Here is a 27828-nt window from a genome sequence, read left to right on the forward strand (position 1 = left end):
TTTTCTCACTGGTTTTAAATTGTTATGTTAATTTAAATGCTCTTTACACCACATAATAAGAAGAAATGAAAACAAGAAGATACATCTAAAATTAGTACTTTGAGGCATTTACAGGAATATCGAAGGACTATTTCTATAAATTGGAGGATGAAGAAGTCTGATACATTTGCTGCAGACAGATAATAAAATACCTTTTGTATCAAATTTGCTCTAGTATTCAAATTTTGAGATTTTAAATATGTATGTGGATTTCTACCTATAGCTGTTTGTATATACACACAAATGCATATGCATGTATGTAGTTGTTCATGCTTTCAGTCGGTGCAGCAGGTCGCATTGATCTCTTAGTGCTCATATACATCTATAAAGCAAATCTCCTTTAGTGTCATACTGGGCGAGGCCTACCCCAGAGAATCCTGTAAGATTTGAAGGTTAAGGCATGCTCTTGTGTAATGAAATAATAAATGAAATAGTAAAAACAGTCAGTTGTATTGTACCTTCTGTCTCATCTAATCAGGTTTTTGATGCTTGTCATAAACTGAGAGCCATCAGGCTATTATAATGAAACTGTTATGAAGTACCTATTAATAATAAACTGGCCTTTTTTGCTATTACAGATTATCAGCTATGTTGCAAAAATAGGGTGGGAGTGTTGTGACACAGAGTTACTGAATTTTGATTTTACTGCCGTGAGTCAAAGTGTATTTCACTGAGAGTTCTGCAAGTGGTCAGACTACAGAAACATGTAACCTGAAGCTTCTTCGGGTGTCTTTTCAGCAATGAGTCATCTCCCATACCCCATGTTACAAAGTTAACGCTTTGCAGTATGATGTCCATCAAGCTACATTTAGATGTATTTTTTTCTAGTTTTATCATCTCTCTGGCAATTTTTGACACATGACTAGCTGTTTAACTGATTTATTTGCTTCCAAAATAGAAAGCCCTCGCAAATGAGAAATAGAAATTAAGTTCATTTAAAATAAGTTTTTAGCTAAGAGTTTGTGTGTAACAGCTTTTTCTTTTACTATTTTGCATATATTCCAGAACTTAGTACCACAGGTGGAACAAACCTTCCTTCAACAACACCCATATCTCAGTCTACAGTTTCTGCCCAGAATTTGGTAATGTCTTCATCAGGAGTTGGAGGAGATGGTAGTGTCACCTTGACTCTTGCTGACACTCAGGGAATGCTGTCAGGTGGTCTTGATGCAGTTACACTTAATATCACTTCACAGGTAAGAAATACTTTTCTGAACTGAGAGATAAACTCATGTTACTGCCTTACAGGGCAGGAATTGGAGATTTTGCGTAGAAAATAATTTTGTCCTGTAATCCTGTAAACACATAGTATTTGAAAATTCAGTTAACTTTCCTTCTTTCTGCCAACAATGTGTGCACACTGGCATCTAGAAGCATAAACTAGTTAAACAGAAATACAGATAAATTTTGCAGGCGTGTTGTTTGTTTTGTTTAGGTTTTTTCTTTTTTTTTTTTTGCAATGAACAGATAGGATCTACTGTTTCAAACATATTTTTTTTTAGTGATCAGTTTTTAGTGATAAACTAAACTGTGTGCTTCATCACTATGCAGTAATGTAGCCTGTTATTCCTAAACTTTTTATGGTTTAATCTGGTAAATTTTTTTCCTCCTTGTGAACTTACGAGTTGAAGAGCAGTTGCGATGGTTCCTTTCATGGCATATAACAGCATAGAATCTAAATTAAAATGACTGTCTTCAATAATGGGTAGCGCTATAAGAAATTTTATAAGAACAGTGCTTTACGGACTATGATCTGCCTGGTAGCTTTAGCATTAGTTTCATTTTTATCATAATTTGTTTGTGGTGTCATCAAGAGCCAAAAACATGTTGGCAAATGTACAGAGTGGGGAGAAAGAAAAATAGAGCAAAAAATAATATTAAAAGACTAGAAAGTGAAAATTTAGGGTTGTTGTGTGGTTGCATTTCAGTGTAGGTTTGATGTCTGAAAACTTGGCCTGTTTCATCTACTTTCTCAGCTTAACTAGGTTTAGATTGAGTTTTACTTACTTTATGTCCAGAATTAAAGTGTGTAAATATATGTAAATGAAAGATTTTTTGCCTAGCATATGCTGTGATTAAACCTGGTGAAGCAAAGCCTATGAGGATGATTATACACTTTCCTCTCTGCAGTTTTGCTCTCGGGAGGGGAAGAAAAGACTTGTTAAATAGTTCTTATGACAGATTTGTGAATTTTGGCATCACAGAGTAACAAAGCAACATGTGGTTTCATTTCAGACTTTGTAATAATTTAAGTGATTACGTTTGGCAGTGTTGATGTTTATACTATGCCTCTGATGTTAAGGCAGGCATAAATAAAAATGGACATTGTTTTGGGCACTATGCAAACACAGTCTATGTTTCAGGAATCTTGAAGAATAAACAAGTAGTACATAAAGGTACTGCATTTCCTGGGGAAATTCAAATGTCTTTAACAGTAATGTAGAAATAGAAGTAGTAGTAAGATATTAGTAATACATTGTGTATCTTAATTAGTAATTTTGTACCTTGATTTTATGTGGTTTGGAAGTAAGTTAAGACATTTTAAAAAAGGAAAATAACATGGGAAGACCAATCAGGAAAGCAGAATATAGGGGTTAAAGAAATTATCAGCTGAAGAGACAAAGACAAGGGAAGGCTCAAACATTCAGCAATTGATGCAAGGCTGGGAAAAATTAATCAGAACTGAATCTCTGTTCTTACTCCTAAATTGTTAGACTTAAAATGGAAGGAGAAAATGAGAGAAAACAGTAGCGTTTGTTCAGATAAGATTCTGGAATGGTCTTATTCAAACAGGGGAGGGGGAAGTTGTTTTGAGGTGTAAAAATAATTTACATTACTACAGTTAGCTGTTTAGATATAGTTATTCTAACTTTTTTTTTTTTCTCCCGCCTTTGATAGGGTCAGCAGTTCCCTGCTATACTCACAGATTCCAGTCTTGCTAGCCAAAGTGGGTCAGGCTCACAGCAAGTCATACTGGTGAGCCATACGCCCCATTCAGCATCTGCAAACTCTGATGAAATAACATATCAGGTAGATACAATAATATTTCTGTATCTTTTGTGGGTAAAGAACACTATTTAGTCAAAATACTGGAATGATTCCTCTGTGTCCTGAAGCAGGAAGGCTGATGTCATTCCCAAATAAGAGTATTGGGAAGAGGTTCATTGTGACTTCCCAGTAACCTAGATTCTGTTTTGAGTTAAAAAAAACCTTTTCCTAGACAAGAACAAATGCAATTAATAGTGTGTTTCTTTCTACACATTACATAATCATGCTCTCAATGCAGACTGCTCCAAAAATTTCCAATTAAGTTTGTACTTAGATAATAGACAAAGTTGAGAGCTGTGGAAAAAAAAGCGCCTATTGCTATACTTTTTCCATTCTCTTTTTGTAACCAAATTGCTTTAATAGTAGAGTAACACAGTGTCATTTCAACTTCTTATGTATTTGCATTTCAATCAAAACTTTTATATGTGTAATATAGTATTGGTATTTGAAAAATTAGTTCAGACTTCTCTTCTTGAAGGCAAAATGAATGTTTTCAACTAACCTGATGATGCAGGCTGTAAAATAAGAAAAATGGAAGAGGCAAAGGGTGACCCACAATCAAGTGAAGAAGTGGTGGACTGGACTGGCAAGCAAAGGGCAAGATGTGGGCAAGTTGTGGCTGGTACAGGCAAAAGAAACCTCAACAATAATAAGAACTGAAGGGAGGAGGCCCATCTCAAGTGTATGTATATGAATAAAGGTGCTGAGATGGCAAAGTAATAGAGGAAATTTCGACACTCTTGGAAAAATTGTCACAAGTGTGTGTCTCCCTGAAGTGCCTGTACACTGATGCACGCAGCATGGGGAACAAACAGGAGGAGCTAGAGGTCTGTGTGCAGTTGCAGGGCTGTGATCTCTTTGGAATCAGAGACAGCTGATACAACTGAAGCGCTGCCATGGCCGGATTCAGGATCTTTAAGCAGGACAGACTGACAAGACAGCAACAGGACTGCATGGAGCTCTGCCTGGATAGTGAGCCAGCTGAGACCTTCTGGGTAAGGACTGGCAAGCAGACCAACGTGGGTGACACTGTCGTGAATACTAGCAGTCTGCTACAGATCGCCTGGTCAGGAAGAAACAGCAGATGAGGCTTTCATCTTGGTATTGGTCAATCTGTCCTAGCTGACCCTTCTTGAGTAGAAGAGTTGGACTAGATGATATCAAGAGGTCCTTTCCCACCTAAATGAATCTGTGATTTGCAGTTCTGGGTCCACATGGGTTACTTGAATGTGCCTAAGATCTGCTGGAAGGCCAACAAGCAGGGCACAAGAAATCTGGGAAACTTCTGGATGCATTGATGATAACTTGCTGATATAGATTACTGAGAAGCCAGCGAGTGGAAGTGTTCTTCATGACCTAATAATTGGAAAGGAGGAAGAACTTGTTGGGAATGTGAAGGTCAGGCAGTGACCAAGCTCAGGATCGTGAGGGAAGAAAATAAGGTAAATAGTGGGATCACAGTCTTGGGCATCAGGAGAACAGACTTTGGTCTGTTTACAGATCTGCTTGGAATAGTCATATGGTAAGCAGACCTGGAGAGAAGGATGGCCGGGAGAGCTGGATGATTTTATGTTGTCCTCAAAGCTCAAGAATGGTCAGCCCTGATGTGTAGGAAGTCAAACAAAGGTGACAGGAGGCCAAGGAACAAGAAGCTCCTGACAAAACTCAGACATAAAAAAAGCAGCATACGCAAGTGGAATCAGGATCAGGTAACCTTGAAGGAGTACAGAGACACCATTCAAGGAGACAGGGATGAGGTTAGGAAATCCAAAGTGCATCTGGAGTTGAATCTGGCAGAGTGTAACGAGAAGGACTTTTACAGGGATATCAACAGTAAAAGGAAAATGAGTTGGTCTGCTACTGAATGGGGCAGAGGACCTGGTGACAGAAGATTTGGAAAAGGCTGTACTGAGTGTCCCTTTTGCTTCATCTTTACTGGTAAGATTTGTCTTCTGCAGTCCCGGGTCAGTGGGAAAGGGTGGAGTGATCAATACTTGCACTCACTAGAGCAGGATCATACACAAATCCATTGGTGATGGGGTACAATCAGGAGTGCTCAGGGAGCTGGCTGATGTCATCATGAGACCACTATCTATTGTCTTTGAAAGGTCTTGGTGATCAGGAGAGGTTGCTGAGGACTGGGAGAAATCAAAAGGTCTCCTGCCTTCAAGAAGAGCAGGTTGGAGGATCTGGGGAAGTACAGGTCAGTCACCCAGTCCTGGTTTGAGGTACCTTAATCCTTGGAAAGAGCAAATAATCCTGCAGAGCATTTCCAACACAAGGGACAAGAAGGTGATTAGGAGTAGTCAGCAGGGATTTATGGAGAGGAGAATATGCCTAATTGACCTGAGAACCTTCCACAATGAGATGACTGGCTTGGTGGACGAGAGAAGCAGTGGATGTGATTTGTTTTGACTTTAGTAAGGCTTTTGATGTTGTCTCCCATAACTTCCTCATAGGCAAGCTGATGAAGTATGGGCTAGCTAAATGGAACAGTGAGGTGGATCGAAAACTGGCTGAACTGCTGGTTTCAAAAGAGTTGTGATCCGTGGAACAAAGTCCATCTCAAGGCCAGTCATTAGTGGTGGTCCCCTGAGTTCAAATACTGGGGCGAGTACAGTTCATTAATATTCTTTGTTAGTGATGTTCACAATAGGACAGAGTGCGTGTTCAGCAGGTTTACCAGGTGATAGAAAACTTGAAGGAATGGTTGACAGACTGAATGGGTGTGCTGTCATTCAGAGGGACCTCAACAGGATGAAGAGCTGGGACAACAAGAACCTCACGAAGTTCAACAAAGGGAAGTGAAAAAAAAGTCCTTTTCCTGGCGAATAATAACCCATTGCACTATTGCACACTGAGGGCAGCAGGAAAGCAGCTTTTCAGAGAAGGACTGAGGGTTCTGATGGACAAGTAGTTGACCATGAATGAGCAATGTACACTTGTGGCCAAAAGCATCCTGGGATGCATCAAGAGAAGTGTTGCCAGCAGGTCAAGAGGGTTGATCTTTACCCTCTTCTCAGTACCAGTGAAAACACATCATCTGGAGTGCTGTGTCCAGTCCTGGGCACCCCAGTACACGAGAGACGTGGATATATAGGATTGAATGCAGTGAAGGGCTACAGAGATGGTGATGGGATTGGAGCATCTGACTTAGGAGGAGAGACTGAGAGAGCTGGGACTGGCTGGCCTAAAAAAGAGCAGGCTCTGCGTGGGGGTTTCTTATCAATGTGCTTGAGTGCCTGATGGGAGGGAGTAAAGCAGACAGAGCCAGGGTCTTGTCAGTGATGCCCAGTGAAAGGACAAGAGATAATGGGCACAAATTAAAAAAAATAAATTCATCTGAGCGCAAAGAAACCCTCTTTCACTGTGAGGGTGGTTGAACCCTGGAAGAGGTGTTCCAGGGAGGTTGTGGAGTCTCCACCCTTGGTGATACTCAGAAACTTACCAGGCATAGACCTAAGCATGCCCTAAGGACATTGGACTAGGCAATCTCAAGGCATCCCTTCCAACTTGGATTATTCTATGATTCTATTAACCTTTTGTGCATATGATTTTTAAATTTGCCTATGTTTAGAATTGTGAATTCTGAACAATTTTAATGTTCAAATACTATTAAGATTAGTGTTTTAAAATTCAACACGAACAAATATTCTTGCTCTTCGGAATTTAAAACTTGCTTTTGTGTCTTTTCAATCTGTATATACTTTCATAAATCAGGGTGCCATTTCATAAGGCAATAATGTCATCTGTAAAGGGTGACAGTATCCGAGTAGCACTACTGTAACTGTAAAAAAAGTAACACTAATGTAAACTAGTTTTCTGCCATTCTGTGTACTGTTCTGTATTTAATCAGGATGACTACATTGATCGACCTTGCAGCATTTCAGCCTTTTCCCAGGAGGTTCCAACTAGTCAGAAACACACGCAAAAATTTTTTTTTAATCATTCCTTTCCACTGTTTTATACTGTGTCTTTGGTTTCTAGTACAGATAATATGTTGCTGTGTTCTGTATCTTTTCAAATTTAGTTCACCCTGAATAATTCACTTAAGGTTCTACTTCCTTTTGTTCATCTTCATTGTTTTCTCTCCCTATAAGCTGTGGTACTTCAGAGTCTTTTGTATCTATAAAGTTGAAGGAGTTTTGTGTTACTTTATTTAAAGAAAACAATATTTTTCCAAACATCCTCATTGATTAAAAACAAAGCAAAATGAACAAGCAGCAAAACTCCATCCAAATCTGATCAACTTTTCCGTGTGTTTCAGTATTTCTGAAACTTTGTGTTGGTAGCTCAGAGCTTTACTTCCTTATGATAATAGTCTCTAATGAAGAAGTAAAACAAGTGGAAAATACTCTTCTCTGTAAAATCAGAGATTTTTTTTTTGTCTGAAATGTTTTTGACTTTGAATTTTGAGAGAAGTGAGAATCATGTGAGATGCTGAGGAAGATAAAACTGAGTATAGGAAAATATTTATACAAACGTCCTACTTACAGTGCATAAATGAATTTGGTCACAGTTATAATATTTCTGTTTTCTTAAAATATATATGTGTGTCATTCTTAAGAGCAATGAAATACAAATTCATATTTACAGAAAAATTAGTTGCCTCCTTTGTGCTGTTAAGTTGCTTGCAAGTACTCTCCAAAAATTGGTCACATTGAGGTAGATTTTCAAAAATAAATCACTGTTGAGGATGTGCCTATGAAGTTATTTGACAGTGTTTTTGTAAATTGTTACAGGTGACAGAGGTTTCTCCTAATGTGACTAAAAGCAGTCAAGCAGAAAAAGAAGGTCGCGTGCACCAGTGTTTTGAGTGTAGTCAAACCTTTTCTTCAGCCACCATGTTGATGCACCATAGTAAAGAGGTTCATGGCAAAGAAAGAATACATGTTTGCCATGTCTGCAATAAAGCCTTCAAGCGGGCAACGCATCTCAAGGTATTTGGTAATAACAGTTGATTGTTCTGTTGACTCATTCTTTTGTTTTGGACTTCTTGCAATATTAATAAAAGGTACCTATTATCCCTTTACCTTTCCTTTCCTTTTACAGTGTGAGAGGTGTGCATCTGAGAGAGGGAGTCTAAGTGATAATGTATACGCAGATAGAGAACTCTTTCCTGGAGCATGGAGATTTTAATGCATGTATTGACTACAAAATAAAAAATGTGAATGCCTGTCATGCAAATAATGGTGCCAGAGAAAGATTTCACTTGCTTTATTTCCTTATGTCTGTCATCACTGCTAATCCTGATTTCCAGAGAAGTTTTTGGAATCATAGGAAGCTTTCTGCTTTGCACTCTACCATTCAATTTTTAGATGCTCTGTCTTGTGAGTACAAGTAATACCTTCAAAAGAAGCGTTTGTTTTCAAATATTTTTTACATTGCTGTTTTCTAGTGATATTTTCTATGTAGTTTTCTCTAGATTATGAGCAACCTGATGTTGTTTTCAAGTTTTTAATCCGATTGTAGGATGTTCATCTTAGGAGTATTGGGCTGTAGTAGACAAGTGATCTGTCCAGGCTGGTATCCCATCTCTGAGAGATACTAAAAGGCAGGAATTTGAGGAAGTGCTTTAAGAAAAGAGCAAGCATACATTATGACTTGCCCAGAATTTTGCCAGCTCCCCAGAATCCATAGCAGGAAATTTCTGGAGACAAAGGCAATGTCTTTACAGTAGGTAGCTCTTAGGAGAGCTTTCTAACTATTTTCCTTGACTTTAGTATAGTATTTTAAGGAAATACATGTTTGTGAAGTTCACCCCATTGGAGTGACCATGTGGGTCAGCCAGACTATTGGTCCTTGGGGAAACTGTCACAGAATGAGGTGAAGTGAAACTATTAATGCTGTTAACTATTAGGAGAAATTTTCCAGAAAAAAATATGAAATACAGTATTGATAATTCTTTTCCTGTAAATAATGATAGCAAAACCCCCAGGTATCAGTCTCACTTGGAACTGGCTGATGTTACATTGTTTTTGTAATTAAACTTTGGAGACTGAACCTCATCAGATGTTGAGGAAGTTTCAACAGTTTCTTTTCCCATATAGACTTATACAAACCAGAGTGACCAGGTAAGGTTTGGAATGCTTCATCAAAAATGAAGTTTGCAGTTCGATACAGCTGATCCTGTGGAAGCACTGTTACTCTCTTCCAGCCAGCATAACGGTGATCTTTATCAGTTCAACTGGTGGCTGCGAAATCTAACAAGTCTTATTTCAGGAAAGCTTTCTCTATATCCTGTACAAACCTAATCCAGGATTTCTGATGATGAAAGTAAAAATGAATTTCCAAATCATCATTTTTCACATTTGGTGAGGAGAGGGTGCTTTAGACAAAAAAATTCCATTTACCGTTGTGTCCTAAAAGAAATTCCGCCTCTTCATCAAACTCATTTCTTCATGAAGGTGTTCCACAATATCAGCTTTGAGCATCCTTTAACAGGAGGTTCAACCACGGCTTTGGGAAGGGTTCAGTGTTCAATGATCTCTTATTGAAGGCCTTCATTTTGAAATGATGGTATTCTGGAAATCACCAAAAATATTAAGAGCACTGCTTAACTTCAGGCTTTCCAGAAAAACCCAGTAGGAGATCAGGGTACCAATGTTTAGATGGCAGTACTTAACTGTATTTGTTTCTCCAAAGGCATCAGTACCAGCAGTTTCATGGTTCTCCACAAGAAAAGGCTTTTTAGAAATTACGTACACACACACATAAACACAACTGCAGTGTGAAAAATCTGCAGTTCGTTGTCTTCAGTTCCCCTTCTAATTTTGGTGGCTGTCCTGATTTTACAACTTCAGAGAGGAGAAGCTCAAGAAATGGGCAAGGACTAAACTGTCCAATTCCAAGTCACTGGATAGTGGAAATACCTGCAAGGTGACTGTAAATCGTAAATAAAGCAGGGACGTCATTCTAGGATGAAAATAGAATGAGGTTGTGATCTTATTAAAACAATGGAATGAAACAAACTTTTAATTGCCAGTAGTTTCAGAGGTGTTTCCAATTAATGTTTAAAGATACGTGGGGCAGAAGAGTTGCATACCGATGCATGGCGGGAAGGGAAGGGGTGAAGGGCCCTTTTAAAAAAAGGTTTCCTATTCTTATTTTTTAATTAGATAATGCTCATTCAGGACCCCAAGATAATTCCTATCTGAAAAATATGAACAATCAAAAAAACACTAAGTATGTTTGTAAAGAAGTGCTTGCACTTCAGAGCATTGTATTCCCATGAACTATTTCCAAAAGCATATATTTTACAGGAGAAAAGTATAAGGGATTGGCAGATCAGTGGAACAGAATGGCATCACAATCTGTTTCTTCAGAGAAAGGTGACAGAGAAAGTTTTATGGTGACCATCTGGACGCTCTCCTGTTTGCTTTCAAGTAGAAAATGGGGCGGTGGGGTTATTGGGGTTTGGAGTTTGGTTTTTTTGTTGTTGTGTTAGGATTTTTTTTTTTGTGGCAGACAGAAAAAAGCAGCCAGTTTCAGATAATTTTTCTAAAGTAGGTCATAGCCTGCTTCCACTCTTTCAGTGCTTCAGGAGGTAATGAACCTCCTGCAAGGTTTAAAGGATAAAAGCAAGATATTTTCTTCATCTCTAAGCAAGCTGTGGTTTATGAATCTCCTGTGATTTTCTGAGAAGACCTTTTATTATTTTCCTATAATGCTATATTATTATAATTACTATGATAATAATTTTCTTTTCTGTAACTGTCTTGCTGTGCTATGTTCCAGTGAAAACAAATTCTGCAGACACAATTTGCTTCATTTCATGGAGTGAGGAGTAAGACTTCATAGATATTAAGAAGGCTTATTGTTTAGGTGTAGTAAGCAGTAATTAATAGTCTTTAGTCTGTAATTAATAGGCTAGAAAAGAATATCCCCACCTATTTTGAAAAGTGGACAAATACTCATAGTACTGTTTCACATACAGTTCTTGATTAGATTTTTAAATTAAATATGTTTGTATTTGCTTTCTTTTGTAATCTCAATAGTATCTTGGTATTAATAAAGAGTTTGAAATGGAAAAGTTAATAGATAACATAAGATACTCCTTTAAACTTGCAAAACATCAGTAAATTAAGAACACTGAAGTTAGAACTATTATTAATGTTTTTTCATAAAGATAAAACGTGTCATACTTTCCTACCTGTAAGGACCTTAGTGATTTATTTTTAAATTAATTTAAGAGTTCATTGTGAAATAGTTCTATTTGCACATTGACGTTGTGATGCTCTGTGTGTGTATGTATCCCCTCTTTGAGGCATGTACAGTTTTACAATGCTGCTTATTCAGGTGCCGAGTAGGAATACCTGTGTATCAGGCAAGGGGGAGAGATCGATACTGTAGAGGGGAGGGTAAAAAATGCAGAGTTAACTTGCAGTGCACAGTTGTCTAAAATCCATGTTTGTAAGTGAACAAAACATTTCAAGAGCTCCGATTTTGCCTTTTTTTTTTCCCTTCAGTTTTGCTTCACATAATTAGCAAAGGGACTAACGTATGCAAAACCAAGCAATGCATACAGTTATTGACAGAGGTTTTCAGAAAGGTAATGACACTGATGCATCAGCCTTGCAAAGAGTTGATATACAAAAAAAAAAAGATACGCAGGCTTCCGTCTTTTTTTTGGCTTGTCTGCTGATGACTGGGATCCTCTGTTTTTGTCTTCAAAGTGTGAATATATTTCTACATTAAATGCTGAAGTTTTTTTTAAATGGTCTGAAATAAGTTTGGTTTGGTTTTGTGTTTTTTTTCCTATACTGGCTTAGGAACACATGCAAACCCATCAGGCTGGACCTTCACTGAGTTCCCAGAAGCCCAGAGTGTTCAAGTGTGATACTTGTGAAAAAGCTTTTGCGAAGCCAAGTCAGCTGGAGAGACATAGTCGCATTCACACAGGTAACACCAGAAATTATTATTATCTCACAAGATTTTTCTCATTAATATATATGAGTGTTATATTTGGTGTCCTTGCTCATGGTTTCAGGTAACTGCATTTAAATGTCACCTTAAGCTTAAAAACCCCCTAAATTTCTAAGCCAAAGAATTTAGAAATTAAAATGAGAAAAGGCACTTAAAATCTTAGAAACTGAGGTGTTTTGTTTAAAGCCAGAACATCATGCTTAGTGGTGTGACTAAGCGTCTCTGTATTTTGGGTCTAGCATTACTGCAACAGTAGTGTGAATGCATGAGCTTGTATCTAAAAGTTTGCCAGTCTTTGAAACAGATTAATAAAAGCATATTTTAAAGCATTGTTTAAAGTGGTGGAAAGGCGCTGGATATAATTTTCTTCAAGCACATAGGAGAAAAGTGCAAAGGAGTGGGTGTGCTCAGTGACATTAAATAAGGGACAGTTTTAAATGCTGATGCTAACTGCTTTATGCAAGGCTTCATTGTCATTGAATTACTTAGTTCATCTGTTTCTAATGTCAGTTCTTTTAATTTGTTGTGTTCTTTTCTGCTTAATTATGTTCTTCAACTGTTACTCCATAAAAAGACTGTGCTGACTATCCTTTTCCTAGGGAGCACACATTTTCTGTGATCGAAGTGCTTTTCAGGTTACAGCTTCTGCCCTGTTACAGCTTGAAAGTTGTACATAGGATAGCCCAACTGCCTTCCCCTTCCCCTTCTGTATTGTAAGAACAGTGTTCTTAAGAGCATGATTTCTAAATATAGGAGTCGGTTCTCCGAAACGACTTCTCTCTTTTTCATACCACTGCTACCAATAAAGAGCTGTCATGGCTGCTAAAGTTAAAAAGGACAGGAGAAAGTTATCTGTATTGCCACTAAGCTGGAGGGGACCAAGGAATTTGACTGGATGTGCCATAGCATAAGACAACTCCCAAAAAAAGGTAGCTCTGTTGCAGTGGAGTCAGCCAGAGCTTTCTCTTTCCTCAATACCAGCTTCTGTTGCTAACGTTAAGTCTAAACTGATTTGTTTTCCTAAAGGTATGATCTCTGAGAAAATGTGATTTTTATCTTGATTAAACATTTTTAACAATTTCTAATGGGCAATACCTACTGAATCAGTGGCCAGAAGGAAAACCCATTATTTCTCTGAATAGCTCTAAATATCTTGTACATTCAGATTTATCAGTGAAGAGTTTTGAGAAATGTTGCTGAAATTAGAGGGAAGCAGATGCTTCCAATTCTATGAAAAAGCCATGTGTTAATCCATTACACAACACTAAAAAGGCTGTTCATCTTAACAGCTAGAAAACCCAGAGCCAAAAGTATCTGAGGAAACCTAGATTTTACTTCCAACTAGTGAAATAATTGTTAACAAAAACAGAAAGAACACTTCTGTGCTTTAAAGGACCTTTTATTGATTGTCTGAGGAGCTGGATTTAGCATGGAAGCTACAATGGGTCTAGTAGGGAAGGTACAATGCATGTGGGGACACTAACATACAGGCAATGACGCAAGAGAGGGATCCTTTTCCTGTAAGGAAAATTGTGGAAAAGTATTTATATTCCCGCTTGGGCTTTATTGTGCTAACTAATAGCAAAGTATATTTGTAAGTTCAGAAAGTACTTTTGGAATTCCTTAATGACATACAGCAACATGCCTTGTGTTGATGTCAGAGACAGTAGTGTTGAGTGTTGAGGCAAAGGTCTGGTTTTGCAAAGTAGGTATTTTAAATTTTTTTTTAAATATTTTTGTAATGAATGTTCTTGGGTTCATATTTAGAAATTAGTAGTATTCTGGCAGGTTTGGAAGAATATGGCTGATTTGGTAAGATATAGGAATTACTAGTAGGTATTGGCATAGGAGGCCACAGGTCCTGTGTAGAATTACCAGAACTTTTTTTTAACACATTTGACTTCCTAGTTTCTTACAGACATCAGCTTTGTTAATTCTAGAACATTGCTTTATCTACATTATTTGTAAATGTAAAAAGGTGATGGTTCCATTGAGTACAGAAGAGTCAAACTGATAAACTGATTTTGTACACCTCTTTTAAATAATTTACTTAGATAAAAAATTCAGTAGGAAAGATAACAATATCAGTGGTTTAGGACTTATGTCAGAATATTTATATTTTAATTCGGGGTGTTTTACTGATGGTACAGAGCCATAGCACTGTTTTTGAGAAAGTCTCAAGGAAAAAGATCACGTCTACTTAATTTCTAGGTAATTTTGATGATTTTAGTGAATTCTGAACTGTATTTTTTTTTGTTGAAATGAGAAATTATTTAATACATTTTTCTCTTTTATAAGGGGAGCGGCCATTTCAGTGTACAGTATGTGAAAAGGCTTTTAACCAGAAGAGCGCTCTTCAAGTCCATATGAAAAAGCACACAGGAGAGAGGCCTTATAAATGTGATTACTGTGCAATGGGATTTACACAGAAAAGCAATATGAAACTGCACATGAAACGGGCTCATGGCTACACTGGTACGTAGCATAATGATAGTAATGGTGAGTGCAGAAAGCCATATGCTTTGCTGGAAAAGAACAAAACACTTCCTTTAAGTTATTGAGGAGTTAGGCACTAATAGCCAAAGACCAGAGTTGATGAGCTGTAGTTCCACACAAAACCCCAAAAGCCAGTTGAAACAGATTGGTTACTGCTTATGGTTCCTTGTTTTTTATGTGGAGCTCTGTAGTACAGAAATACAAAACTTTTTTTTAATTTTTCAAAGACCATCTGATGAATTTACAGAATCTGAAGTAGCTGTGTAATACTTTTCCCAGCATGATTCCTTTATTCCCAAGTGCTGTTTGTATTTTTCTTACACTGTACCTCAAATCATACTCGTCTTTTTCTCTTGTACTTTGGTAGGTCCTGTACAAGAGCCTGCTAGTCATCAAGAACAAGAAGGGGAAGACATTAGTCGTGCTCTGAATTTAGAAGAAGTGGTACAAGAATCTTCAAATGAATGGCAAAGTATAGGCAATGTTTTTCGGTGACATCTTAAAATTTGACACCTAAAAATGTTTCTGGGACTCGAATTTCTCTAAACAAAATTTCAGAAAAGGAAAAGATGGATTTTACAGTTAAAGCTTCAAGCATTGAAAATATTAACGATAGAATAATATATTATAGGTTTTTTTAATTATTTACAAAAATTACCTAAAAGAATCGTTCTTTTTTTTTAAGCTTGTAGAAGAATATTGAGGAAACGTCATTTAATCTGTGCTAAGTTGTCTGTGAATCAATGAACTCAGGTAATACTGTGTACAGTTTCATCTTCTAATTCACAGCCAGTATATCTATTTGAAAAATAAACTGGAACTTTATATCAGAATAGAATGTTTCCCATTTTTAAAGGAGGTGAAGAATAATTTTGTGGGAAAACCATGAAACTGTTGGTCATCTTTCTTTTTTAGGTGTTTAAAGAAATAATTGAGGTTGGAAACAATGTTACAGAGTAGATGCATGCAGTATAAAATAGTTTTGTTTTTTACAAGGCACAGGAGAATGCTGTATTTCTGTTTTAAGCTTTTTTCAGTACATTTTGAGAACTTGTTGAAAAAAATAAAATGCCATGAACTTATGGCTTTTCTTGAGTTAAACTCTTGAGAGGGAGCATGTTCGTTTCCATTCCAACCACAGAGGCAGTTAGTTGTTAGTTTTTGCATTAAAAGTCTGAGGTTTAAACTCAGCAATAATTATTTAAAGAGAATCCAAACTAGAAGAGGTTCCAATGAAAGCCTCTTCTTTTATGTTTGCTGTATTGGATCAGCAGGTACATATCTCAGTATCTGTGGAAAACACAGCCATATACTAAATCTGGGAGGAAAACATACGATTTTGTGTTAGCAGCGATAAAGATGCACACTAGGTCACCTATATTATACAATATTCCCCAGTGCTGTAAACAGTTATCATTTCAAATCTGTAAATTCCTCATTATTTTCTTTGTGAATTTTGGAAATATCTTACTTTTATTTGTTGTTGTTTAAGTCATTGTTTCAGCAAAACTACCTAGTTGACTAAGTAATGCTTTGAAAGGTGCCACTTGTTAAGTATATTCATAGCGAAGAAACACTGGAGTAAAAACATAGTCATCTTTTAGACATTCCAAAGACAGAAACTCTTTTCTTATTTTTATCTTGTTCTTTTGAATTTTATTTATATGTTACATATATATAGATATATATATGTGTGCTTGTATGTATATATATATATATTTAAAGTTATATGAGCCTCTGTGTGGCTGATCAGTATATTTTGTAAATACTAATCCCAGTTGCAGGAAGTTCATCTTTTTGGTTTGCCACAAGTACTTCTAGATCAGTGGTGGATTTGTTGTACTATAATACAGAGTTGGATTTTAATTTACCTTCTAAAAGATAATTGCTCTCAGATCCAAAAAGCCCTTTTATGTAAATATTGTCTATACTTTGTCTATGATACAAACTAGTTATTTCAGATTGCTGAAGTAAGAAATCACTGTTGGTTTTGAATAGGGCATCTTCTAATTCTTTTGTTAACTCTTTGGCATATGTATATAAGTAATATAGATGGTGACATGAAAATAACACTTTTGTTATGTGGAATATTTAATTCAAAAACATGTTAAATAATATTACTTTTTTCCAAATTCTGTTTTGTGTATTTTTTAAGCATTTGATTCTGGATGCTAGGAAATTCTAAAAACTGCGTTTACCAGAAGTACGTGTCTTGTGATATGTATGATATGTAAAGAATGTATTTGAAGTTCTTCCAGCAGTGCCTTTCCTTCTAAACAGCCTATTAGCGTTTCAGCTGTTTGAGGAAGATGTTCCGTTTTAGTTGTCTGAAGGCATACTGGCCCCATGGCACAGCACCCTGTTTATCCGTAATAATATAGTAAAATGTGCTGTGTTGCATGTATCATATATAAAACATCTTCCCCCCTCTTTCAGAGAACACTGTAAAACGCACAGCAACTGGGATTGATTTGCTGCATATGGGATGAGACTTTCCAGAGGTTGCCAAATGCAGTTTGACACAAGATGTTTATAGCTGGTGACATCCAGATGCAAATCCGTCCTTCATAGTGGGAAGGTGATTCCTGAATGCCTGAAAGCATTGGGTCTGCTCTAGCTGTGGTTGCTTGGCCAGCAAGTAAAAACCGATAGGGGTTGATACTTTGGTGAGCATGTGCTAAAAGCGGATCTCATGAGTAAAAAGATGCCGTTTTTTAAACAGTCACGTCTCACAGTGTTACGTCTTGATTAGAGGCGTTGAGTGTGTGTTGTAAGTCTTGGAAGTGTTAAATAAGCACCGTGAGTTATGGCGTCACCTGACATTTTTCCTGAATTCAGTTCTTCAGCACATGGGGTCCTGTCAGTTACAGTAAATAAGACTTTTTAAAAAAATTTTCTTGTATCATGGTATTTGATTTGCTTCCCTGCGTCCTCCTCCCACATGTACTTCAAGAATTCACTCTTGAATATCCTAACATAGAGGTTTTTATAGCCCAGGTTCCTTGGTAAGATGGAGTTGGAGGTTTTCAAAGCAGTGCATCTGATGTTCAGTACAAATACAGACACTGTAACCAGTATGTTGGTGTTTTCAAAAGCGGGTGTTGAAGTAGATGCATCTTTTTAGGAAGCAGAAAGAGCTCTTGTTCTAAGGCCTGTCTGAAGAGTCACGTTGTGTGGTGGGCATGTGAGCGGTGCACAGGAATGCCTCTGTTCCTTGTGGTTGGGTGCAGCAGTAGGCCTATGCCAGCTTCGGGCCTACGCTACCGTCAGGCCTTTTGGCTTGTGTCTGCTCAAGTATTTCTTTTGTTTTTTGGCCATTCCTTTGGTACAAGAAATGACACACGCCCAGTGCTGGTTGTGCATTCGTATTTCAGGGAAAATCACTTGCTTACGAGTCACGTGGCCATTTAAACTGCTATTTTTCAGCAAAACTACTAGTGAGTAACTAAAAGAATAAATTTCAGTCTAAGTTTTCATCTCTCTTGAGAGACTTGTGTTGGTAAAATAGGCCTTTAAAGTACCATACCTTTTCTTCCTATAGGAAGTAAATCCAAAAAAGCCACTTCCGCAGCCCCTGGCAAAGATGACCGAGGGGAAAGCAAGAGTGATGAAGGCAAGGAAGAAGCTTTGGATAAGTTCTGTACTTCTACAGTGTAGTATTTTGAAAAAAGTTTTTACCTTAAATATTCTTTCCCATTTTTGAAGGCTGCTTTAAAAAACAACTTGATTTTCACTACTATGTTCAAAGCAGATACTTTGTGCTATACTTGTTTATGAAGGGCAGGATTTCATTGCCTCTACGTTGGCATTTTATGCCTTGCAATATCCCCCCAGCCTTTAGCTGCCAGTCCACAAAGACACTGGCCTCCCGTGGATCCTGTGTCATATTGTCAGCCTTGTGGGCCATGCTGAGTCACCAGCCGTGTCACTGGGAGCCTGTGTGCAGGCAACTGGGTCCCAAAGTATCGTTTTCTAATATCTGAACGTTATTCATAAATTGTGAAAAAAACCCACAGAACTTTATATATATGATATCTGTTGTAAAAGACAAAACTGGTCCAAGTTTCATTTCAAGTTGATTACTTTATTTCAATAATGAATATTTTTAAAAGCTGTGTTCCTATAAGAACAATATGTATTCAAATTAAATCAACTATTATGTTGCAGAGTATACATCTGAATGAAGCTACAATAGAAAAATACACATGTAGGTAATAGAAGATGTAATACGTGTGTTTATGCTTAATGATTTTGGTGGTTTTGTTTTCTTTAGTCTCTATGTATTTTCTATCCTCTCATCTTTCATTGCTTCATACTAATGGACACTGATTTAAACCTACAATAGATCTAGATGTGAAATGCAATTAAGATACATATTTATAGGTAACTTTTACTGGGCACTTATTAGGGATGCTGTTTCAACCTGGGAAGCATTAACTGTAGTCTACAATGCATAGGCCTAAAACTAAAAAATAAAATAATTAATCAGACACTTACATGACAGCTTGAAGAAATGGTAAGTTGAAGTAATAAAACAGTGCAATTCAGAAGAGCCTTTTCCCTAGGTGTGGTTGGCAGTACCATTGCCACACATTCATTTTAGTAATTTATAAACGATTAATACCTAAATCTAACTCAGCTATAATTTATTTCTATAAGGCAACTACAGTACAACAGTTAAACGTTCACAGTAGTTTACTATGAGTTTGCTTTGGTGCACTGCCCTTAACAGGCAGCCAGATGTTACTCAGGCAAAAGATGAGCCGATCAAATACAACACTGCTGCAATACCAAGAGAAAGATTTGAAATTCTAACGCGAGATGTGCAGGACTATCTGAGATACCAGTACCGAAGGGCTCTCTTTCAGAAATTAGACTTATTTGTTTGTATGTTTATTTACTTGCTTATTGTACTGCAAAGTTAATGCTCTTGCAGCAGAGTTTTGTGTGAAGCACCAGTGACGTCCAGTGGTCACTTGGGCAATCTTTGATGGTTCTTCTGTGGGAATATCCCTTGTTTCTTAACATTAGTCTAACTCAAATTTGAAATCCTCTTTCTCTCCCTCATCTGCTATTAATTCTAATGGTTTGGATGCAATGAGCAATTCATGGTATGGAAAGAATTTCCTTATTACTATTGCTCAGCATCGTATTGATTCTACATCATCTGCCCCCTCCCACACTTCACATACCTTAAACTCCCAATGTTTGGTAAACCTTTCCATGACTGCCTAATCCTGTTATGAAAATAAATTATTCTGTGAGTGAGAGAAGGAAGATTAAAACAAAATAAAACAAAAAAACCCAAATCAAAAAAAAGTATTTGGATAAACAGTCCTTACAACTTCTGCACACGGTGGAATTTTTTTTTTAACAGCAGTGTCTCATAAATTCATTAACAGCAGTGCTCAGTATCCAAGACATTAGCTCTTTATTTGTAATTCTGATGTTCACTAAAACGAAATGGGGAGACGAGCTCAGATTAGGGGCTTGGGAGAAATAATGAAGTCCAGCATACAGTTAGGGCATCCTGAAGAAGAATGAGTAAAGTCACAGATCTTGTTACTTCACATAAAATAAGGAAAACATCTAGTAAAGCTACTTTTTGTGTTCCTTTCATTCAACTGTTGGTCAGGGATTGCCAATAGAAGTTTGTATCATCTACTGCATGCAGAACCTAATTGGCACTAAGTAATGGATGGCATCTATCTAGGTAATTGTTGCAGTTGTTATTAATCCTAAGGCTGTTACATTATGAAGCAGAGTACATGATCCTTGGATGGCATCTTGGAGCTTCAGCGCCTAGCAACTGGTGAACCAGACCGGGATCCAGGTCGGGACCCAGAGCCTCCCTGTGGAGGGAAGAATGGAGTTAAGTTAATGAAAAGGTACTGTGTATTTGGGGCTATACGCTGAAAAACATCAATCTTTAGTACAACAGAATTTTAAATATTATCTAATGAAAATGGCTTGCAGTGCCCTGTAGTACATTGCTGAATATTACTGGAATTTTCACTTCAAAGAGATGATTGCTTTTCATATATTTTCACATAGGATTAATTTATTCTCTTTAAATCTCTCATAGAAGGCTAGACAGTCTCTCATGAATTATTTGTAGGTGCATGTTCTTATTCAAGCCTTTCTAATGAAAGCAATGTATTTACTTGGATGTCTTGGAAATTTTCAGTTTTGTGGCTACTCCTGAACTGTATACTTTAAAAAAAAAACCAACAAACAAAAACCAAAAAAAACCCCACACCACAAAAACTCCGCACCAAAACAAAAAACTGAAAACCTTGCAACCTTGCATACAAGTTGCAATAGTCTCACGTCTGAAAGAACTGAAATGTAACAATTTTATTCTGTAATATTTATCAGGGTAAATCGTTAATGTGATTATATCAACATCAGTCTTGCATGGAAAGTTCAAATGCAAATATAGGAAAAAACTAATTAAAGATAAAGGGCTGAAATCTGGCCTATTTTTACAAATAATAAGATATCAAACTAGGAAAAAAAAAACCAAAACTTGTGACAATTCATAAATCTGCAATTCAGAAGAGCCCTACAGCAGTTTTACAGCAAAGATGATCCAAGCTGAAATTTTGGTGTTTAATTTTTGAAATTTAAGATTAGGTTAACTCCAGTATCTTTTCTCCCAGGGCTTTAGCAACTTTCTAGGCAAACCTTGAACGATACACTTAGGACCACAGACGTTAGAGAGCGGGGTAATTGTTACTGTAATCAGTTGATGACTGAACTGTTTACCTCAACAAAATGAAGTATATGTGTACTTTTGGATTTTGTTTATTTATATTCTCATCTTTCAGTGCTCCCTCCTTAGTTTTACTGAACTGTTTCAAGGAAAACTAGCGTAAGCCATTAGGCAATTGGCTTTTTTCTTTCACAGTTATCTTAAAAAATGGATAACTTTTTTATTGTAAGAGACTTCAGAAATATATACAGAAATAGTTATTAATGCCTCCTGCTGTAAGCAGCGGGTCTAAATCAAATGGGCCTGAATAAAACTCTGATGTGAGTTCCAGAAGTTATAATGGCTTGGAAAAGGCTATCTAAACAGTAGAACTGGTATACGTATATCATCCGACATACATATAAATCCAAGCTAAAGTAGTTGGGATGGTTATGTGAAAAAGAGAATGTTAAATTTGGGAGAGATTATTATCTGATGTTTTCGGATGTTCGAAAGAATTTTTACGAATAATGTCAGTAGATACCCATTGTGTTGTTGATGTATCTGAACTCCCCTAGAAAGCTACACGTGCACAGTGTGAAAATTAGATGTAAAAGGTAAATGTCTGATTTTTACCTGGGCCTCTGACGAGCTCATTCCTTTTCTTAAATTGCAACATAAGAATTCTTACCATCTCCCTGAAGCTTGCAAGCTGTCGCTTGGTGCTGCATATGTTTGAAAAACAGCTCTACAATGAAAGATGTGTACCCTAAACCACGCAAGAGATAAAGACGTATTTCTGCTGCAGGTGAAGGTGCTGTTACGTCTCCTGTTGGAGAGTAAGAGTAGTAAGAGACTGAGATGATCAGCTCCGCTAATGGGGTCTCAGACTTTCTGTCCTGAAGTTCGGGCGACTGCTGATTGCATTCTTCAGGTGTGAATAGTACACTAGATAATTTGTTACTTGTGAATGCTTTGCTGCATTTGAGGAAAAATAGTCTTAGTTGAAGTAGCTGCCAGTGGATATGATGTGCTTTTCACGTGTCTTTTTCCTGACATAGAATGTGAAAAATCCTCACAACTGACTTTTTTTTCCTGCTGTGTTTTCATTTATTAGCTGTGTTTGTGGGGCTGTGCGGCAACTCGAAATGGTGAACTGAACCAGATTAAAGATAATCTGACCAAACGTTTATTTTTCATATGACACAGGTTTCTAATTTGCCTGTGTGTGGTGTTGCAACTCACTGTTCTGACAAGTTGTAGGAGGTCCCACCTGGGATGGGAGCAAGCAGGGTCTGTTCAAGTTGTTACTGCGTCTCAACCAAATATTTGTCCAAAACTGCCCTGTGCAACCGTTCTGCAGTTTATCAGTGCACTTTCATTTTCACTGGTCTAAACTCACTCATCTTCTGTGTTCCAAGTCATTTGTGAGTTCAGTCACAGCACAGATCCGGTGCAGGTCTTTGTGGGACTTTGGGGATTTACCTTCTTTCCTGACGGTAACTGACTGTGTGTTTTTACCTGTGTTTCCTATCATGTGGGTAGTTACTAGGCCATGAGATAACCTTATGGTTTATCCATGCGAATCTAGTTCCTTCAGAAGCCTTAAAGAAATGCGGTTGTTTCAAACATGGCAGGTTCTGGAGAGGTTTGGCTTCTCTCTTTCCTGGACTCAATTTTTTTGTATTTATAGTAAGTTCAATTGTACTTTACCAGTTTAAAGATTCTGGAAAGAGTGCCCTGGCCCTCATGATAGGATCCCTTATGTCCCTTGTGAGCAGATTTATGCTCATAGAATTTTCCGCTTCCTCCGTATCCTGGCTTGTGTCCTTCACCACCCTACAAAGAAAGATTTTCATATAGATTGCAAATTATCACATTCAAATTATCATATGCACATTGTAATCTTTGTGTTCACTGGAATGTAATATTCAAATGAGAAATTTAGATGTGTTGGAATAAGATAATCTTTTACGTAATAAACAAGGATGAAGGGCAATGTTAGGAAATTGTCTGAATATAGTCAAAGCTGAGAGAAGCACCAATCTGTAAAAGAAGAATTAATAATCCAAAAATGGATACTCGGAAGGTTAACCTGCGTGACAAAACTTAACATGTTTCATTTTCACGAGTTCTAAGATGTCAAACGTCGACTAATTTGTGTTCTTCTGATAGTGGAAGAAATGCTTAATGGCTTGAAGGCTTTAATACTTTTCCTTAAAATGCAAATAATTTACATCTCCATCTCATATAAAATCAAACCTGTGGTAGAGAAGTAGAATTTAATTAGTTGTGAGATAACTGTGGGAAGAACTTGTCTAACTGTTTAGGCAGATCACATCTTACTGAAAGGGGTTGCAAGGAAAGGTAGGGCAAAATGCTTGAATTAGTGACAGTGTTAGTTTTGCAGACTTTACTGTATAAAAGCATTTGGAACTGTGGAATAAGCGCCCATCTCGTCCCAGCCTTCCCTCCCATTTTTGTCCTTCCCAGGAAAAGAAAAACGCAGCAGCAGAGTCTTCCAGAAGTCTTTAAGGGAAGAGAGCTTTGCCATGCAGTGGATTTTGCTCCCTTCGCGCTAAAGCCAAAGAAATTACCGCTGCAAGGCTGTCAAGTTGCTGGATAAGAGCAAGCAACAAAATTACCGTCTTAAAGTGCTGTGGGAGGAGGGAGGAAAGTGCAACAGGAAAAGCAAAATAGCAAAATCAAGACAAAACCAAAATTATCACACTGCTGCAGCAGCTTGAGGCAATGGAGCAAGATATGCTTTGGCCTGGTAAATAAAATGGCTGTGATTGAAAGCGCGTTCATCACCTACCCAGCTAAATCTGGTGAGGGATAGTCCTCTTCCCTGTACATGCAAGAAATAGAAACAATGACATGATGATCACTATGGAACGTGGCATCTGAGTGTACCATACACAGCAGAAGATGAAAATGCACTAAAAATAACGAAATTCTGGCCAGATAATGAGGCGGGAGTTGAAATCAACAATCTGCATACAGTTATGCCATAAAACAAAACAGGCAAGATTCTTTATTATAATTACAAGAACTGACTTCACTAGCCATGGTCTGTCAGTATGCTGTGCTTCAGAAGCCAGTTCAGCTTAGTAAATATAAGGAGAGTTCCTGGTGGGTGAGGCTTGTTTGAAAGCATCACCTATTATTAGTTTATTACATAAAGTAATAACAACATAATATAAAAATCCCTGTGAGTGGCTTTAATTTGTTACATGTCATGCAGCCAGTCAGGAAGTGCATGAGAAAGAAGAACCATGGCTTTTCTTAGTCCCTTGCTTTAAATATTCCGAGTGTTAACTCCAGATTTTTACTTAGTGCCACTAAAGAAAATTAATCAGGCTGGCAGTTAAATTGGGATAAATCAGCCCATAAAAGATCCCGGACATTGCTTGAGCCCCTGGAAACGCTTACCTTCGCTTGCATTGGGGGAGGTGTACGGGGTGAGACCTAAAAACCAACAAAAAAAAATATTGTAAAAGCAAAGCAACAATAAATGTAGGGAATCATCAAGTCTTTTGCATATTATCTGTAAATTAGTAGGATTAAGTGCTATCTAAGTAATTGCACTGAGAAGCTCCTCTGCTGTCTCGGGCTTTGCCTAGAACAGGCTGGATTTTTGTCTCTTTTTAAAGAGAAGACATGCCTAAATACAGCCAATGCTGATGACACAAGGACAAAACCTGTAAATAGTGAAGCTGTATAATTGGAATGGTGGTTGTTGAAATTTGACTATGCTGATGCAGGGCTCACCCACTTTTTTTTTTGTAGCATTTTAGTATTGTTTGTGTTTCCAGGTAAAAAATATTTTTGTATTTGAATGGCATGATGAGCTCAAAGGTACAGTGCAACTCACGAGGCTCAAAATAACGGCTAATGATTGGGGAGTATTTGGTTACTGGTGGGTCCTAGAGAAAATACTCCATTTTAGCGCATAGCAAGAAGAGGGGAGACTTACAATGTTCTTGAAGAAGTGGACTACGGGGTTGTCGTCACCAGGCCGGCCATGCTGAGATCTCTGGGGGATGGACCCTACGTGGTGGCTCATCCTGGCTGCATGTATGTCCTGAAAAGCAGAACATCACTAAGTCAGCTGGGAAGGAAAGATAATCAGCAACTGTGTGAAGAGAAGAGTCATTTTCACCAGGAATGAAGAGAAAAATGCCTTGGAAATCTACAGAGGTTGCAACCTAAAGTGGCCAGTGATGTGAAAGAACAATTTTTTTAATACAATGGCAAATACAGAGTATGTATATGGATATACGTTGTGCATATATATATATATGGGTGTACGTGTTTTTAATGTTGCAGCCCAGAGAGGAATTAAACCTGTTCCTGGAAAGTTCTGATAACAGAAACCTTGTAATTTTCCTTCTTTCCTAAGTAGGATCATAGAATGTAATTTTAGAAATGAAACCTGAAATGGAGAAAAACTTAAAATGCTGTTGGGTTGTTCTCCGTGCAAGAGCAGGAATGGAGCGTGTATCATTTCTCAGTGACTCAGAGTATAGTCTCAAAGACTACATAGCACTGATGAACTGCAGTAGTTTTTTTAGAATGGGGGAATCAAATGAGACTGATGATAGTTTCTATTTTCAGTAGGGGTTACCGAGCAATATAGAGAGAAGTCCATTTATTAAAGGTAAAAATAAATAACAAAAATAACACATTGGGAAGAGTGAATACCTTGACTGGTAGTTAGAGCCTGCTGCATCTGTTGCAGTGAAAATAGTGTCAAAAATTCAGTGTAGTTCCTGCTATCTGGATGCAGCATGACAAAGGTTAAAAAACAACCATTACATATGACTGACCCGATTACAGGCATCTGCCCATCATGGCAAATGCCAAGGCACAAGGCTTTGTGTTCAGTGCAAGGGATCTGAAGTGTGTTCAGTGGGGAACAGAAAAGGTGGGAGAGAATGAAAGTAACAACAGTGCCACGGTGGTTCTCCTAGTGCAAATGAATTCCCTGAAAATACAATAATGTTATAAGCATCGTGTGGATACAAAAAATTTTCATTGGCTTCTAAAGATGAAATAGAAATCCATGGTGAGACAGTAGCTCACCTAAGCGCTTCTTATTAATTAATTAAATAATTAAGTTATTTAAAATATACTTTGATTTCATCACATACACAAAAACATTGAGCAACTTGTCAGGGAAGAAGACAGTCTGATTGAACTCCTGACTCATGAGCAGTTTGGAGATTTTTGACAAATAAGTTAATATCTATAGAACAGATTTTCAAAGGTTTGAAGAGTCTTTTTGCACGAGTGACACCTCCCAGAATCAGTAGCTTTTGGAATGACCCTGACTGCCTCAGGTTATTAGTACTGAAAGCGGCTGTGCAGAGATTTACATCTTCTAAAACTCTGAATAAAAGGTGCTGTGAAACGACCTAGTGTTACCGCTCAAAGCTGCTACGTGGAAATTTTGTCTAAGTGAATGGTGTCAGATCTTGTGATCTTACATGAATGAAATGGATTTATGTTATGTTGGCTCATGCAAAATGAGATGAAATATCCATCTTCATGAGTGGCCTTTTAACTTACGTAATTCTGAGGGGAAATGAAATTCAGATATATTGTTTAGAAGATTAATTTCCTTCGGATAAAAAAAAATGAGCCAATGCAGAGAAGTTCAGCTGGTGTTAATCAGCATTATTTTTTGCATGGCGATGATATGTGGAGATTTATTGCTTGAAAAAAAGGAATTTCTGAATTTTATTGGATATTTCTGTAGTGTCAGGCAGTCAGTCCTGCTTATACTTCTGCAGTGGGTTCTATTTTGTCGCTGATTCCAGTGTTGCCAAAATACCCTCTGCTGGGATGATTAGGAAGAGGGAGCCAGCGAGGCATCCGCACGTACTTCAGCCGTGTGTTTGTCTTTTTAATCTGTGTTCAAATGAAGGATTGCTTTGCCTCTGGAACCAGCTGACTGCCTTGTCTTTGGGATAAGTACCAAGATAAAGACTGGGGTGTTGCAGTTCTGAATGTCCATTTTCAGCAGCAGGAGCTGCTTGCTGTCTAACTGCAGAAGTATTGCAGCATGTGAAGCAGAAAACTTCAAAATCAGATTTGGTTGCGTGTAGCCTGCAGCTCCCCAGCGGGCTATGGCTTGCCACTGGGCAGTTGTGCCAGAAAAGGTGGGATAATAGGTTTTCACAGCTTAGATGAGGTTGAGTTGCCCGAGTTTGGGGTTTTGATCAATTATTAGGTGCTAATAATTTGACTTGTTGAAAAAGGTCATCGTGTACTACATACAAACTTTCTTCTGTCTGTGGTGCCAAATGTCAGCATAGGCTTAGACTGGGTCCCCTTTTAAAGCTTATCGGGTCGTAGCCGGTCTGAAGGTGTTTTTAATGATGGTTCTGTATGAGTTTAATACCATGGTTTTCCCAGTGTTACAAATAAACTCTTTCATATTATCATCAGCAAGCTTCACCTGCGGTCAGAATCCTCCACATTATTCTCAATTTGTGGCAGTTAATTACATGTTTCCCTTTAATTTATGGTTAGAATTACTCTTCCACCTGTAGCTTGTTCTTTCAATTTTTCAGCTCCTAAGGGTTGGGGGGTGAAATGCAATGGTCTTCTCTGAGACT

At 37.6% G+C, this 27828-nt stretch overlaps 2 protein-coding genes across 3 annotated transcripts in view; one reads left to right on the top strand and one right to left on the bottom strand.

Annotated features, from left to right (window-relative positions):
• The window catches only part of ZNF236 (zinc finger protein 236), a 70824-nt gene extending 54187 nt beyond the window's left edge, over positions 1 to 16637 (top strand). Inside the window, exons 27-32 of the mRNA XM_074146861.1 lie at positions 1045 to 1235; positions 2938 to 3069; positions 7830 to 8027; positions 11859 to 11988; positions 14311 to 14487; positions 14876 to 16637. Of these exons, the coding sequence (XP_074002962.1) occupies positions 1045 to 1235; positions 2938 to 3069; positions 7830 to 8027; positions 11859 to 11988; positions 14311 to 14487; positions 14876 to 15003 (956 nt within the window). The 3' untranslated portion in view covers positions 15004 to 16637. The remainder of the gene's footprint in view (positions 1 to 1044; positions 1236 to 2937; positions 3070 to 7829; positions 8028 to 11858; positions 11989 to 14310; positions 14488 to 14875) is intronic.
• Positions 16638 to 18574: 1937 nt separating this feature from the next.
• Positions 18575 to 27828, bottom strand: part of MBP (myelin basic protein) — a 123992-nt gene continuing 114738 nt past the window's right edge. For both annotated transcript variants that reach the window (XM_074146422.1, XM_074146423.1), the window contains exons 5-9: positions 25182 to 25289; positions 24638 to 24673; positions 24021 to 24053; positions 22916 to 23041; positions 18575 to 20360 (exon numbers count right to left, since the gene is read on the bottom strand). In XM_074146422.1, coding sequence (XP_074002523.1) covers positions 20304 to 20360; positions 22916 to 23041; positions 24021 to 24053; positions 24638 to 24673; positions 25182 to 25289 — 360 coding nt within the window. In that variant the 3' untranslated portion in view covers positions 18575 to 20303. The remainder of the gene's footprint in view (positions 20361 to 22915; positions 23042 to 24020; positions 24054 to 24637; positions 24674 to 25181; positions 25290 to 27828) is intronic.

The sequence above is a fragment of the Numenius arquata genome, chromosome 4 (assembly GCF_964106895.1).
Source record: "Numenius arquata chromosome 4, bNumArq3.hap1.1, whole genome shotgun sequence".
Classification (NCBI taxonomy): domain Eukaryota; kingdom Metazoa; phylum Chordata; class Aves; order Charadriiformes; family Scolopacidae; genus Numenius; species Numenius arquata.